We start from the raw sequence: 13,592 nt of genomic DNA, 5'->3' as shown, positions 1-13,592 counted from the left end.
ATTATTATTTCCTCAGTTTAGCAGCACAGGTAGTAATGATTGCCGATTCTACTATACAGGCTATGCAGTAAATGAAAAGTAGATACTTTCAGTCTTAGAAATCTGCCTTGCTTCCTTGTAACACATTAATGCTTAGAATCAGAAATAGTAAAAAAAAATTTTTTTCAGTCAAAATGTCTAGCTGTGAAATTATCCTCTTACCACATTCTTGAAAACTTAGTTGGCATGTGAAGATAATACTGGAAGCTTTACAGGGATGTAATGAGCTCTGTCTTCAGGGGTCATGGAAAAAGGCTTTGAATATTTTTTTCCTTTCTTCTCTCTAGGTATTCACCAACCCTCTGAAAGTGACTGAGGGAGGTCAATGCGTCATCAGCACAGAGCACATTCTGATTTCTGATGCAGATACCAAGCTGGACAATATTTACCTCTCCCTGCGGGGACTGCCTCTGCATGGAAGGGTGGAGCTGAATGGATTTCCTCTAAATTCAGGGGACACATTTTCTTGGGGCGATCTCCATACCTTAAAAGTTAGGTTAGAACATTTCATGGCTTTTTTATTTACATGCTTTAGTTTCTTACCTAGATCAGTTGTGAGGCAGAGTAAGAGAAAGAAGTTTGTCAAGTTTCTTCAAGGATACCAACATGCCACTTAACACACTCAATGGGTCAGTTGAAAATTACAAATGATCAATTTTTTCCTTTCCCTCCAGACATTTTATTTCCATCTGGCTTGCTATACCAGTGGAAATAACTTCGTGGATATTTGAACAATAAAAATTTAATTGCCATGAATATTAAATTGGCGGTAACTGCACATATCACAAGAGGTAATAGTCAAACTAGATAAAGAGAGACTGAAATAATCTGTGAGGCTAATGTACATAACTGAACTTGTCTCCCGGAGAAACATATTTCATAACCCGGCAACTCTGGGATAGAACTCTGTTGATCAATGTCCTTAATGTAACCTTATTCCATTCTACTAGGGCAGGGATCTGCAGGCAAACAAGCAGGGTGAGCTGAGTAATGGATACCTGAGTCTCCAACAGGGATGGCACAATCCCTGGCCTCATGGTCCTAGAGAAGCTGCCCTCATCTTGAGGTCTTTCGTTTCCTCTACCTAGTACAGTTCTGTACGAAACTTTTCTACAAAATCTAGTCAAACAACTCTGGAAAACAATACAAGCTATTCAAAAGCAATGGTTGGGTAGGCCCACACACTAACTTCTCACTTGTAAATTCAAGCTGTAAATGGGAGTATTAGCCCTTTAGATAAAGTATGATAGGAGATATTGTATATCAAATGCTTAGCTCTGCATTAGACTAGAAGGTTGACCAGAAACTAAGGTTTGTGCACAAGAAGACCAGTTTAATACTGACAGTTCAGTTCCATCATTGATTTACAGTCCACGATATCTTGATCGTTTCACTTGCACTCCTATTCTTGTTAAAAAAAATTTTTTTTTGAGATTTCAGCTCTCAGCTATCTGTTAGACAGAGAGCCCTGTTTAGGTCATTCTTGCTAGGGGGTGAATGATGGATAGGAAAAACAGTGCCACTATTTGCTAGAACTATCTGTTCAAGCTTACTGTCAGAGGCTTACAATTATGTTTTTTTAAAAAATTTAATCTTCATAGTAATCAAGTCTGACAAGGTATCCATTCTCATATTTTAATTGAAGAACTAAGCACAAAGAGGTTGAGGACTTTGCCCAAGTTCATTCAGCTACTATATGGAGGAGTCAGCTTTTGAAAGAATATCTGCTTGACTCCAGTCATCCTTTGAATGTGTACTCTTAGGGCCATTTGATCTTTTAGGGATTTTACCACAGTAAAATAGAATTAGCCATTATCACTCACCAACATAGTTTTGATGGAAATTGCAGGGAGCATGGCAAAATAAAGCATAAGCATAGCGGGTATGCAAAATAAAGCATAGTGGATAGTGCATAAGAACATGGAGGGTGGGGAGGATGTGGGACTTCCCATCATAGGAAGGGAATCCCCAACCTGAGTTGCTACCCAGCCTATGGGTGAAACGAGTCCTCAGTAAAATATCTTTCAGCTCTGATTTTTTCCCCATAGTTAAAGATTATATATGTTCAATCTATTATATTATTTTTAATACAACTTTTATTTCCCATTCCTAGGACTCATTGGTATGTTTACAATTTGGCTCAGTTCACTTCAGCAGCTCCTTAGAACTTTCCAAGCATCACTGCAATGGGCTGGAGAGTATGTGGAGAGCCTAGAATTAGACCATGCCTTCAAGAAATGTGACTGAGAATTAATGGAAGATAGGACCAAGGCTAGACAAAGGAAAGGCATTTTTTAAGTCTAAGAGAGATTTAAGAATCTATATAGATTGAGAGGAAGATAGCTAGTCACTACAAGAGGAAAAATGACGGGAAAGAGGTAATACATAATTCATTGATCAAAGTTTTAGAGAAAAGCTGAATAGATCCAGAGCACAGGTGGAAGGATTAGCCTTAGAAGTAGAAAAGGGGAGAGAAAAATCAAATCCACAGTGTCCCACTTTTCCTCATCTACTGCTCAGTCTGAGGGTTCTCCTGGCCCTAGTCAGTGTATTCTGCAAGTGGACAGACCTATACCAAATGGTTCCTGTTGTCACAGTGGCATTTGAAGGGCTGCTTTTTAATTTGAGGACAAATTAGAAATGCATATAACACATTTTTTCCAGAGTGGAGCAATTTTACATTCAAGAATATATGAGTAGTTAAATATGTGACTTCAGGATTACGTTGGGTTTTTGTTGTTGTTGTTGCTATTTATTTGTTTAGTGAACACATGGCCAAAGCCTTGGAAGAGCTCATGTGTCATGCATCTCAATTTACTCTCACACTGTTCCTAAGAGATTAGTGACAAATATTATCCCCACAGGTATCAACATGATGGATCTGAGGTTCTTCAGGATGACATACTCTTGGAGGTCACCGATGGCACAAATTCAGCAGAATTTGTTCTACATGTTAAGGTGGGTAGAAAGTTTCCTCCTTGAGTTATTGTCTTAGTCTGTTTTGTGCTGCTATAACACAATACTACAGACTGGGTAATTTATAATGAACAGAAATTTGGCTTATCACTCTGGGGGCTAGGAAGTCTAAGATTGGGTAGCTGCTTCCAGTGAGGGCCTTCTTGCTGCATCAACCTGTGATGGAAGGGCAAAAAAAAGAGCAAGAGGGAGCCAGACACTGAACTATGAGCCTTTTATGATCAGCATTAATCCATTCATGAGGGTGGAGCCCTCATGACCTATAAACCTCCCACCTCCCAACACTATTGCAAGTTTTCAATGCATGCTTTATTGGGGACACATTAAAATCATAGCAGTCATATAGACACAGGGCATCTTGTTGGAAAACTCTCAGGTCCTGACAGAACTTGAAACCCACAGCCTCCAAAGTGAGAGAATACCTGCTTTGATCCTTGTATGTCTCAGGCCTGCCAATAGAAACCAAAGTTATAATGGTGAAGTAGCCATACTATATTATTATCTCTGTCTAATCTATTTAAAGACAGAATTACTCTGCCTTCAAACATAGATATTTAATTTAAAAAGTAATTTATTCTATGTATAAATTATTTCGAATATCTTTGAACTATAAAACTCAGAAATACTTATTTAGCAGTGGGGCAGGTTAGGCTAGTAACACTGGGGTTTTTCTGTTTATAGAAAAAGCCATGTATGCGTGTGTGTGGTGCTTCTTTGTGAGTTCCTATACCATATAGTCCTAGCATGAGTGTTTGAGATCATATTTCCCCCTCTTGACAAATGAAGAAAAATCTGCACATAAAATTTGAGTGCAGACCAGGCAAGGTAGCTCACACCTGTAATCCCAGCACTTTGGGAGGCCAAGGCAGGCTGATCACTTGAGGTCAGGAGTTCAAGACCACCCTGCCCAATATGGCAAAACCCTGTCTCTATTAAAAATACAAAAATTATCTTGGCACGGTGGCTTGCTCCTGTAGTCCCAGCTACTTGGGAGGCTGAGACAGGAGAATCGCTTGAACCTGGGAGGTAGAGGTTGCAGTGAGCCGAGATCGTGCCACTGCACTCCAGCCTGGGCAACAGAGTGAGGCTCTGACTCAAAAAAAAAAAAAAAAAAAAAAAATTTGAGTGCATGGCCGAGGGACTTACAGGAACCCCTTGAATGTCTTTGTTGAGTGGCATGCAAGTCCAAGAACATAACTCAGAGGGTTTGCAGGTATTTATATTTGGTGACAAAAGAAGGTATGAAGAAAAATATACCATGTTCCCTGAAGAGCCACTAATAACTTTCATTGTACTAGATTATTTATTTCTGTTGGAATTTTTCAGATCTTTGTGATATGAAATCATTATTATATTGGTAATAATAATGTCTTTGTAAGGTATTTTAGTTAGTGACTAATAAAGAATGTTCACATACATCTATAATTTTAAGAAGCAGTGAAGGAGTTATCCCCATTTTATAGCTAAGGATATTTAGGTCCAAGAAGGTTCAATGACTTGCCCCAAATCGTTGACTAGACAGTGTAGGCTTGGGCTGGCATCTCTACTCCTTGTTTCCTAGGTCAGTGTTCTTTCCTCCTCACCCAGCCACCCTTCTACATCACTAGGTGATATGATGATCATACTGGCCAGCAGTTCCTATGCACCTGTCTGTGACAGGAACAAGGCAATCTCTTCCTTTCATTTTCCCACTTAGTCCTCATCATGGCCTTTGGGGTCTGAACAAAGAGCAGTATGTTATTGCAGCTTCAAAAAGGACAGTTTTCTTTGTTGGCAGACTTACAGAGAGACAAAGAGTTTCTGGGTTACTTTTTTTTGTCTGAAAAGCAAATTTGTGGGAAAAAAACCCTAATCCTATCTTCCATCCATGACAATAGGCAGTGCATTTTGGGGAAGCAATCTGTTTATTGTTTCTTTTTAAACACAAGAAGATGGTCTTTAAAAGCCAAACAGAGGCACAGCCAATTTTTGGACAAGTGTTTGTGATTTTTTTTAAACCAGAAGGAATATTCTTAATTCTATTGCCTTTAGACTTTATTTTCATTTGAAAGCTGAGGCTCTTTTGTGAACTGCTGCAAGATGGTCATCATTGAATTTGTTGGTGATATTCCTCAGAGTCAAGAACAATACTGGAGAAGGTCTTAAATGAATTCACTCAGGGGAGTTGAACAAAGATGCTTCTCCTTAATAAGCCAATAGAAAGGTAGAGAATATTGTAGGCTTTTAAAATCTTTAATTAAATAACTAGCCTGGAGCTTTTGTTATCCATTCCTCTATCCATTAAAGGAAGTATCCAAACAATTTCATGTGTATTTGTTTTAGAGTTGTTAGCCTGTTTAAATAACAAGATAATCAGGACATATATGCATAGTTGCATTCACTCATTCATTTATTCAGCAAATATTTAATAAGTGCTTCTCTTTGCCAAGCCTGAGGCTAGATATTTAGAATATGATGATGAGCAAGACAAACAAAGTCACTGCTCTTCTAGAGGTCACAGGCCAGGGATGAAGACAGGCATTAAACAGATTATCACTGAAATAATTGAGTGATTAAAATTTAGATGGTTCTATACATAAATAGGATGCTAAAAGACAGTAAATAATAGAAGCCCCTAAATTAGCTGAATAGTCAAGGAAGGATTTCCTGAGGAATCCCCATGTAACCTGATGGAGGAAGAGTTAACCAAGTAAAGAATTGGGGAAAGAATAGCCAGGGGGAAGAGAGATGGGCAGTGGGGAGAGAGATGATACAGAGGCCCTGTGATGGTGGGGAACGTGTGCTGGGGTAAAACTGGAGTGGAGTGGCAAAGGCACCCCACAGCATGGGATAAGGCCGGAGAAATCCTAGCAGAATCAATGAGAAGCCCCTGAAGGTCTCTGCAAGGCAGTGACTTAAAATCCACATGTTAGAAAAGATCGCTTTGGCTGAGCATTGGGGAAGAAGGTGTAGGGTTGAGAGGATTTGCAGGGCAGATGTGGCAGCCTTGCAGCACACACCAAGTTATGGCTGTGAACTAAGAAGGTGATTGTCCTCACTCCCTTTTAGAAGATACGCTTTTCCAGATTTCTACACGATCTTTTTAAATGTAGAGTGCCAGTGTGATCCCATGTTACTTTTCTTTCCTTTTTACTTGGAGTTTTATTTTCATGAAAGTGAGAGAAAAACATTTTGTCAAGTTGAAAACTGGCGTTGATTGAATAGTTACGGAGTTTCATATTTAACTCAAACTGTTTGAAATGCAGCTGCTGCTTATTATAAGTTCAGAGAAACTTCCTGGGTGGCAGGAAGTTGAGGGTGGAGGAAAGCTTTGTAATCACCAAGTAATCTGAAACAAAAATAACTTTGATGTAGTAAATGAAAATGCCTCAGACCACAAAGACCAGAATTCTTCTGGAATATGTGTGAATTTAATGAAAGAGGATAGGGGCTTTGGTGAAAAATGCCTTATATTACATTTGTATTTTGTCTGTCTAGAAACAAATGAGAGTTTTGAGTCCTGAACCATAACCATATTCTCCCGTTCCTACCTAAACTGTCTCTCACATGAGCATTCCTTGCAAGATGGTTTACATGGGAAAAGTTAAAAGATACAGATTGCTTGGCCAAATTCCACGGCTGTTGTTTCACGTGTCTGTAAGATCGAAAATGCCTGTCATTCTGACTGTGAGCAATGGATTACCTGTCAAAGAATTTGCCGTTTCTTTCTTTTTCTGAAAACATGCTTTCTTCCATTGCCTATAGGTATTCCCCGTCAATGATGAGCCACCAGTCCTAAAGGCTGACCTCACGCCTGTCATGAATTGCTCAGAGGGAGGAGAGGTGGTCATCACCTCTGAATACGTTTTTGCTACTGATGTGGACAGTGATAACTTGAAGTTGATGTTTGTGATTGCTCGAGAACCTCAGCATGGGGTGGTGAGGAGAGCTGGAGTCACAGTGGATCAGTTCTCTCAGGGAGATGTTATCTCAGAGGCCGTAACATACAAACACACTGGTAAGCAGCAGCATAGTGACCAGTGAGGGAATGCAAGCAACATGAAGAGTCTCCACTCTTCAGTGTGGGATCCCATAATCAAACAGTCATAATGCTTGCTTCCATTAAAAACAAGAAGCAGCTTCAGCCTGGCCTCTGTTTTTCCAGCATGATCACCATATGTGGAAGTATTTCTGATTGTGTTATTGTAATGAATTTCATTATAATGAATTTCAAACAGTTGAGAAAGGGCACATGTTACTTGCTGCTTTGTTCCTGACACTACCACACAGACCTTCCATTCACCCTGTGATTCTCCTTAGCCTTTTTGGTCGGTTTGACCATCATAGTTTGTGGATCTATAAATCGTGACAGAAATGCCTGAATTAAGCTCCTAAAGTATTTATATTATTAATTTTCAAAGCTTACTTATCACCAACTAGCTCCTAAGAAGTAACTGGTCTGCTTTTTGAGTTCCTGAAAAGCAACGATAATGTCTTAACCCTGTATGTAACTTGCCCACAGCAAATGACAGCATGAACACAGGTTAGATGTACAGAAAATGTTCGTTTATTAGCACTGCACTTACATTTTCAGCATGGCTTTATGTTGTCACCCAGGTGGCATTTGTTCCACTAAAAAATATTAATTCAACATCTGATATCTTCAGGTTATAGCACTGAGCACTGTGGGGTACACAGGAATATGACCTAGACCCTGCTATGAAAGACTTTGAACTTAAATGGACAGACAAAACCCATTTGCATGCAAAGATGACAGTGTGACTGACACTGACACACCGCACATCATCACATCATCTCCCCTTGCACATCTTCTGAGGTCTGGGTTGGGGACACTTCCTTGGTAACAATGCTGCATATTTCATCTGCTGGCTTTTGCTGTACTCTAGTGCAATTTCCTGTTTACTCATCCATATGCCTCTTTAAACTGCAAGTTCCAATGCAGGAAGTGTGATCAAGTATGTAAGGCCAGGTGAGTGGTATAGGAAACAAGAACTTTCAGAATTCAAATCATTTTCTTATTTGAAGAAATTCAAGCAGTGAGGCATGAAAGAAATTCAAGGAGGAGGAATGCAGATAGCGAAGGATTAATTCAGAGATAGGAGAAAACATTTTGAAATAATATTTGTCCTATATACTTTGGAAAATAATGATTTATTGGAACACCAGATGTCTTGTGACCAATTAGTTAATAAGGGACATTTTAATCACTTCACCAGACATCTTTTTTCTTTAAATGGTATCTTTCTATCCTCTTATCTGTGTTTAGTCTTAGGAAAGATTTCGTGGGTGATTTCCTTGTCTTGAGGAGCATAGTTCATATGTTTGATGTCCCTCAGAAGTTCACAACGAGGTACTTGTTTTTTATTTCCCCAGTGGATCTGAAGTAGACTGGCAGAAAAGGGATCCAAAGTCCAATGCTTGTTATTTATTGCTTAATTATTTAACATCTCTGGCAGGCTCGTGCAGCACAGGTAAATTAGGGGTAAGAAGAATCTGTCTTCTTTTCCAGTGCCTCTAAGTGCTAAACAACAGGTATACAGATTTCTAAATCTCCTCTAGTGTAACAGCCATAAACAGGACTGTTAACTAATTTTTTTAAAAAAATAAACCCAGTAGGACTTTGGGGCAAATTATTTCAAATAGATGGCTTTTGGCTATGTTACTAAGTTAGAAGGAATACTCAATTCAAAGGGAATTTTGGTATTTGAATGTTAACGTTTTCTTGTAATGATTATTCACTTACTCAATTGGTAGTTCCTCAGTCCTGTGCTGGGATCAGGATAAAGAACCACAGTATTGCAGGATCTGAGGTTTCAGTGAGTTTTCTGGCCCTTCTCGTGCTTCTACATGTTGATTTAGAGGTCACCTAAGAATATTTTATTAGCATTACTTTATTTGCTTTCTATAAGTATAAAAATAATACATGCTCATTGCAGAAAACTTGGAAAGAATGGAAAAGTACAATAAAGTTTTGAAAAATCACCTTATTATATATCTAAAAGAGTCACTGTTTATATTTCAGTATTATAGTATTTTATTCTCTTTATTCTGACCATAATTTTAACATAGTTGCAATCATCTTGTGCATGCACTTTTGCAGATTACTTTTATCATTTAGATTATCACCTAAACATGCTTATTAAAATATGTATTAAATGTTAGAAAGTTATAAATATGTTTTAGTAAGAGAATAACATCTTACAATATAAAAGTCTATTATTAATTTGCTATTCTCCCAATTAACATTATCTGGTCCCAGCTACTTGGAGGCTGAGGCAGGAGGATCACTTGAGTCCAGGAGATGGAAGCTAGAGTAAGCCATGATCATGCCATTGCACTCCAACCTGGGCAACAGAGTGAGACCCTGTCTTCTCTCATTTTTTTTTTTAAATAACACTATGATTAACATTTGTAAGTACAAATCATGTCCTTAGGCTATATTCCATTTCAAGGTAAAGAATTTCACTACCTATGTTGCAGTACATAGAAGTTCACTACCTATTTAGTGGCTTAATATTTGGCCTGCTTTTGCAGCTATTTCTGCAAATATATCCTATGCTTCCATTACAGAGAAATTATGGTTACTCAATTTGCTATTTGCCTTCTCTTTTTTTAAAGCTGTCTTCTCTTTCTAGAGTGACTTTTAATTTCTCTCCCCCATTGCTTCTCCCTACAGATCTTCTGTCCTATCCCCCAGTGTTCTACCTTATCTGCTTGGCAAACTCTTACTCATCCTTTAATGCTCAGCACAAAGCCAGCAAAGGCAACTGGAAACTTTGCTGACTTTCCTTGGCACGTACGCCCTACCCCTATGCCATTGTCAGCTAAAACTCTCATCTTCTTTCACCCTCAGCACCTTGTACACAATCAGGCTGGAATACATAAAATTGCCATTTAACAGGTAAAAAATGGTTTAATAGCAGCAATTTCATGTGGTTCTACATAATACATACATACATCTGTGCTATTCTAACCACACTGCATTTCCTTCTCTACCATTAGACTGTATCAGTGCCTGATGTATAGTGAGTCTTTTGACATTTGACATTCTTTTGAAATGTCTTTTGACAGTTCGAAAATGTGTGCCCTTTTCTCTGCTGGTGTGCCGGAAACACTAATTATCACATAGTAGGTATTGAATAAATATTTACTGAGTGAATTACTAATGAACAAATTTTTAAGCCAATTTGCATTTTAGATATATGAATAGGTGAGAGGTCTCTTATTTTTGACTCTTTCTCACACTGACAGCTGATTGTTTCTTTTTAATTCTCTCAACTTCAATTCTGTTTTTCCTTTTAAGCCTGGTTTTCTCATCCTTTGAGCACTTGGTTGCTCAATAATATCATCTCTAGATTTTCGTTGTCATTTTTAAACAGGGGAAATAATGGCAATCACAGAACTCTGCAGATTTGACCAGTGTCTGGTGAAAAGAGAGGATGTCCCTGATCTTTTGTACCCTAGGTTCATCAAAATTCCAAGCATTAATTCCTCCCTGTATTAGTCCATTTTCAGACTGCTGATAAAGACATACCCGAGACTGGATAATTTACAAAAGAAAGGGGTTTAATGAACTTACAGTTTCATGTGGCTGGGAAGGCCTCACTGTCATGGCAGAAGGCAAGGAGGAGCAAGTCACATCTTACATGGATGGCAGCAGGCGAAGAGCTTATGCAGGGAAACTCCCATTTTAAAAACCATCAGATCTCATGAGACTCATTCACTATCATAAGAAAAGTGCAGGAAAGATCTGCCCCCATAATTCAATCACCTCCTACTGGATTCCTCCCACGAAATGTGGGAATTGTGGGAGTTACAATTCAAGATGAGATTTGAGCGGGGGCACAACCAAACCATATCACTCCCTTCTTGAGATTTTCATGGTGATGCATGAGAATTACCAACAGCACATGTGCAAAACTTTTCTGTGTCCTGGATAGCAAGCACCGTTACTCCATGCTCTTAGTGGGTAACCCAAGAGCAGATTGCCCTATTGCTGATAAACTATGTAATCCTGACATTTTCTTCCTTCTTTCTCTCACTGTCTAAACTGGGGACATTTTGAATCCCACAGATGTAAGACCTAAAGAGTGAAAAGAAGAAAATGAAAATAAATGTCTCTTCTTTTCCACAGACTGTTGCTATTTTTAAAAACATCCTGGCTAATATATAAGAAGAAGAATATTGAAAGAAATGGCAAAAATGTGGCCTACTTTTGTGTTTCACCTATCCAACATCCTCTTTTCTCATAAGTGCTCTGTGGTTGATGGTTGTTCATTTAAGGTGGTTAATGCAAATGGAAACACAATTACCAAAGGGACAAGGATGACTTCTCCCTCTCCCTGAGGTTGGCCATAACATGAAATGATTATAAGGGAAGAATGAAACCTTCACCAGTGAATCTTCGTGCCCTTGTTCATTCATGAACTGTCAGACCCTTGTTAGCCCAGTTTTGTCCCTCCTTATCATGATAGATGTCTGGTAGGGAGTTCACCGGACGCAACAAATGGGCTAGAATTTTGCATTATTTTCATGATGTATTTAATTTCATAGTGATAAAGTTGGGCTTTACATTTATTTTATCCACATAATATTTTTTCCTTGCCATTTCAATGCTTGTAGAAGAGGTGTGAGTAGATTTCGTCTTGGTATTCTGTATTTTTAAAAAGTAAGGTTTCAGCTATAGTTGTGTCTTCCAGGTGGCGAGATTGGCATGATGCCTTGTTCTGACACCATTACATTGGTGGTTTCAGATGGAGACGCTGGCCCTTTTGTGAATGGCTGTTGCTACAATGGACCCAATCCATCCATTCCTCTTCATATGTCCTTTCCAGTATATGATCTCAACATAACCGTATACCCAGTAGACAACCAGCCACCTTCCATTGCAATAGGTGATAATGTGTTTTTCTGTTCCAGTACTATTGTCTGACCTAGTGTGATACTTGTGGTTCAGTGAAATAATATATTTCACTTATAGTCTAAAAAGAAAACCACCATACGGAATTGTCCTTCAATAATTGCCTCAATACAAATTTGTGGAAAACCCAAATCTGTTAAGATTATATGGCAAAAGAATTTACATGTTTAAAAATTTAAATATTTCTGTTTGGAGAGAGAATATGTGTATTGGGGTGTGTGTGTGTGTGTGTGTGTGTGTGTGTGTGTGTGTTGGGACAAGGACAACATTGCAATCCTCAAATATTCTGATTTTATTTCACATGGGAAAATATAATTTGCCTGCTGAAGAGAGAGTAATTTATTTTATCCATAACAATTTCTATTAGAACAGGATGAGTATACCAGAGAGACCATTTATATACATTTAACCTTATTTGCTTTTTAGAAAGTCATCTCTTCATAGGCATTATGTATATGTTCTGTCTCTCAGAAAAAAATATAAGCATATGTATGAATGTTACTGTAATTTGCAGACTATCTCCCAAGCAGTGTTCTGGAAAGAAAGCTTTATCCCAGCAGAATAATTAAGCATCAAGGCATGAAAAACATCTTCGTTATGAGCAATTCATAATAGCTCTCAGGCAATTAACGCTCTGACAAACAGAGGTACCAATTGATCTTGAAGAGTACATAAACTACGTTTAGTGGCTTAACATTAAAACAGTTTGGCAATTCGTACTTTCATTTGTCACTTCTATAGAGACACAAGGGAAATCAGAGTTCCTTGAGAATGACTAAAGGGCTATGCTGGAGCAGTTAGTATTTCTGCTGTCTTTCCATTATTGTCTGGCTTGCCTGTACAAAAAAAATATATATAATTCCATAAGTCAAAGTAAACTCACTCATTACCACTCAAGATTTTCACTTTAAAGAGAATTATGCCAAAGAAAATGAACATCTCCCATGGAAATGTTTTTGCACATGGGAGGCTTCTCTGAATTAGAATTTCCGTCACTGCATTTTGTCCTACCTAGTCTGTTTAAAGGTTTTCATGCTAAGTTGTAATTGTGTTTTTATTTGTATGCAGGTCCCATGTTTGTTGTAGATGAGGGCTGCTCAACAGCCCTTACCGTTAACCATTTGTCTGCCACTGACCCTGACACTGCATCAGATGACTTGGAATTTGTTTTGGTTTCTCCTCCCCAGTTTGGCTACCTCGAAAATATACTCCCTTCTGTGGGTTTTGAAAAAAGCAATATTGGCATAAGTATAGGTAAGTAGTAGCTTCATGACCAGCAATGACTCCCTTCCTTATATTTATGGATGTGATTGGCCAGGTCATGCTTAATAACTGGGTAATGACTTTCCAAATGTTTAAAGCACCAGGCATGGTGGCTCACGCCTGTAATCCTAGCACTTTGGGAGGCCAAGATGGGCAGATCACCTGAGGTCAGGAGTTCGAGTCCAACCTGACCAACATGGTGAAACCCCATCTCTACTAAATATAAAAAATTAGCCGGGTGTGGTGGCACATGCCTGTAATCCCAGCTACTTGGGAGGCTGAGGCAGGAGAATTGCTTGAAACCAGGAGGCAGAGGTTGCAGTAAGCTGAGATTGCACCATTGCACTCCAGTCTGGATAGCAAGAGCGAAGCTCCATCTCAAAAAACAAAACAA

At 38.6% G+C, this 13,592-nt stretch overlaps 1 protein-coding gene across 4 annotated transcripts in view; it reads left to right on the top strand.

Moving 5' to 3' along the window:
* The window catches only part of FREM1 (FRAS1 related extracellular matrix 1), a 169,250-nt gene that overhangs the window by 83,633 nt on the left and 72,025 nt on the right, over positions 1 to 13,592 (top strand). For all 4 annotated transcript variants that reach the window (XM_033237386.1, XM_033237385.1, XM_033237388.1 and 1 more), the window contains exons 14-18: positions 327 to 535; positions 2,904 to 2,997; positions 6,760 to 7,012; positions 11,715 to 11,909; positions 13,004 to 13,189. In XM_033237386.1, coding sequence (XP_033093277.1) covers positions 327 to 535; positions 2,904 to 2,997; positions 6,760 to 7,012; positions 11,715 to 11,909; positions 13,004 to 13,189 — 937 coding nt within the window. The remainder of the gene's footprint in view (positions 1 to 326; positions 536 to 2,903; positions 2,998 to 6,759; positions 7,013 to 11,714; positions 11,910 to 13,003; positions 13,190 to 13,592) is intronic.

The sequence above is a fragment of the Trachypithecus francoisi genome, unplaced genomic scaffold, assembly GCF_009764315.1.
Source record: "Trachypithecus francoisi isolate TF-2019V2 unplaced genomic scaffold, Tfra_2.0 Lachesis_group16, whole genome shotgun sequence".
Lineage (NCBI taxonomy): Eukaryota > Metazoa > Chordata > Mammalia > Primates > Cercopithecidae > Trachypithecus > Trachypithecus francoisi.
The sequence above is the reverse complement of the archived record's forward strand: the minus strand, read 5'-3'. Positions and strand labels throughout refer to the sequence as shown.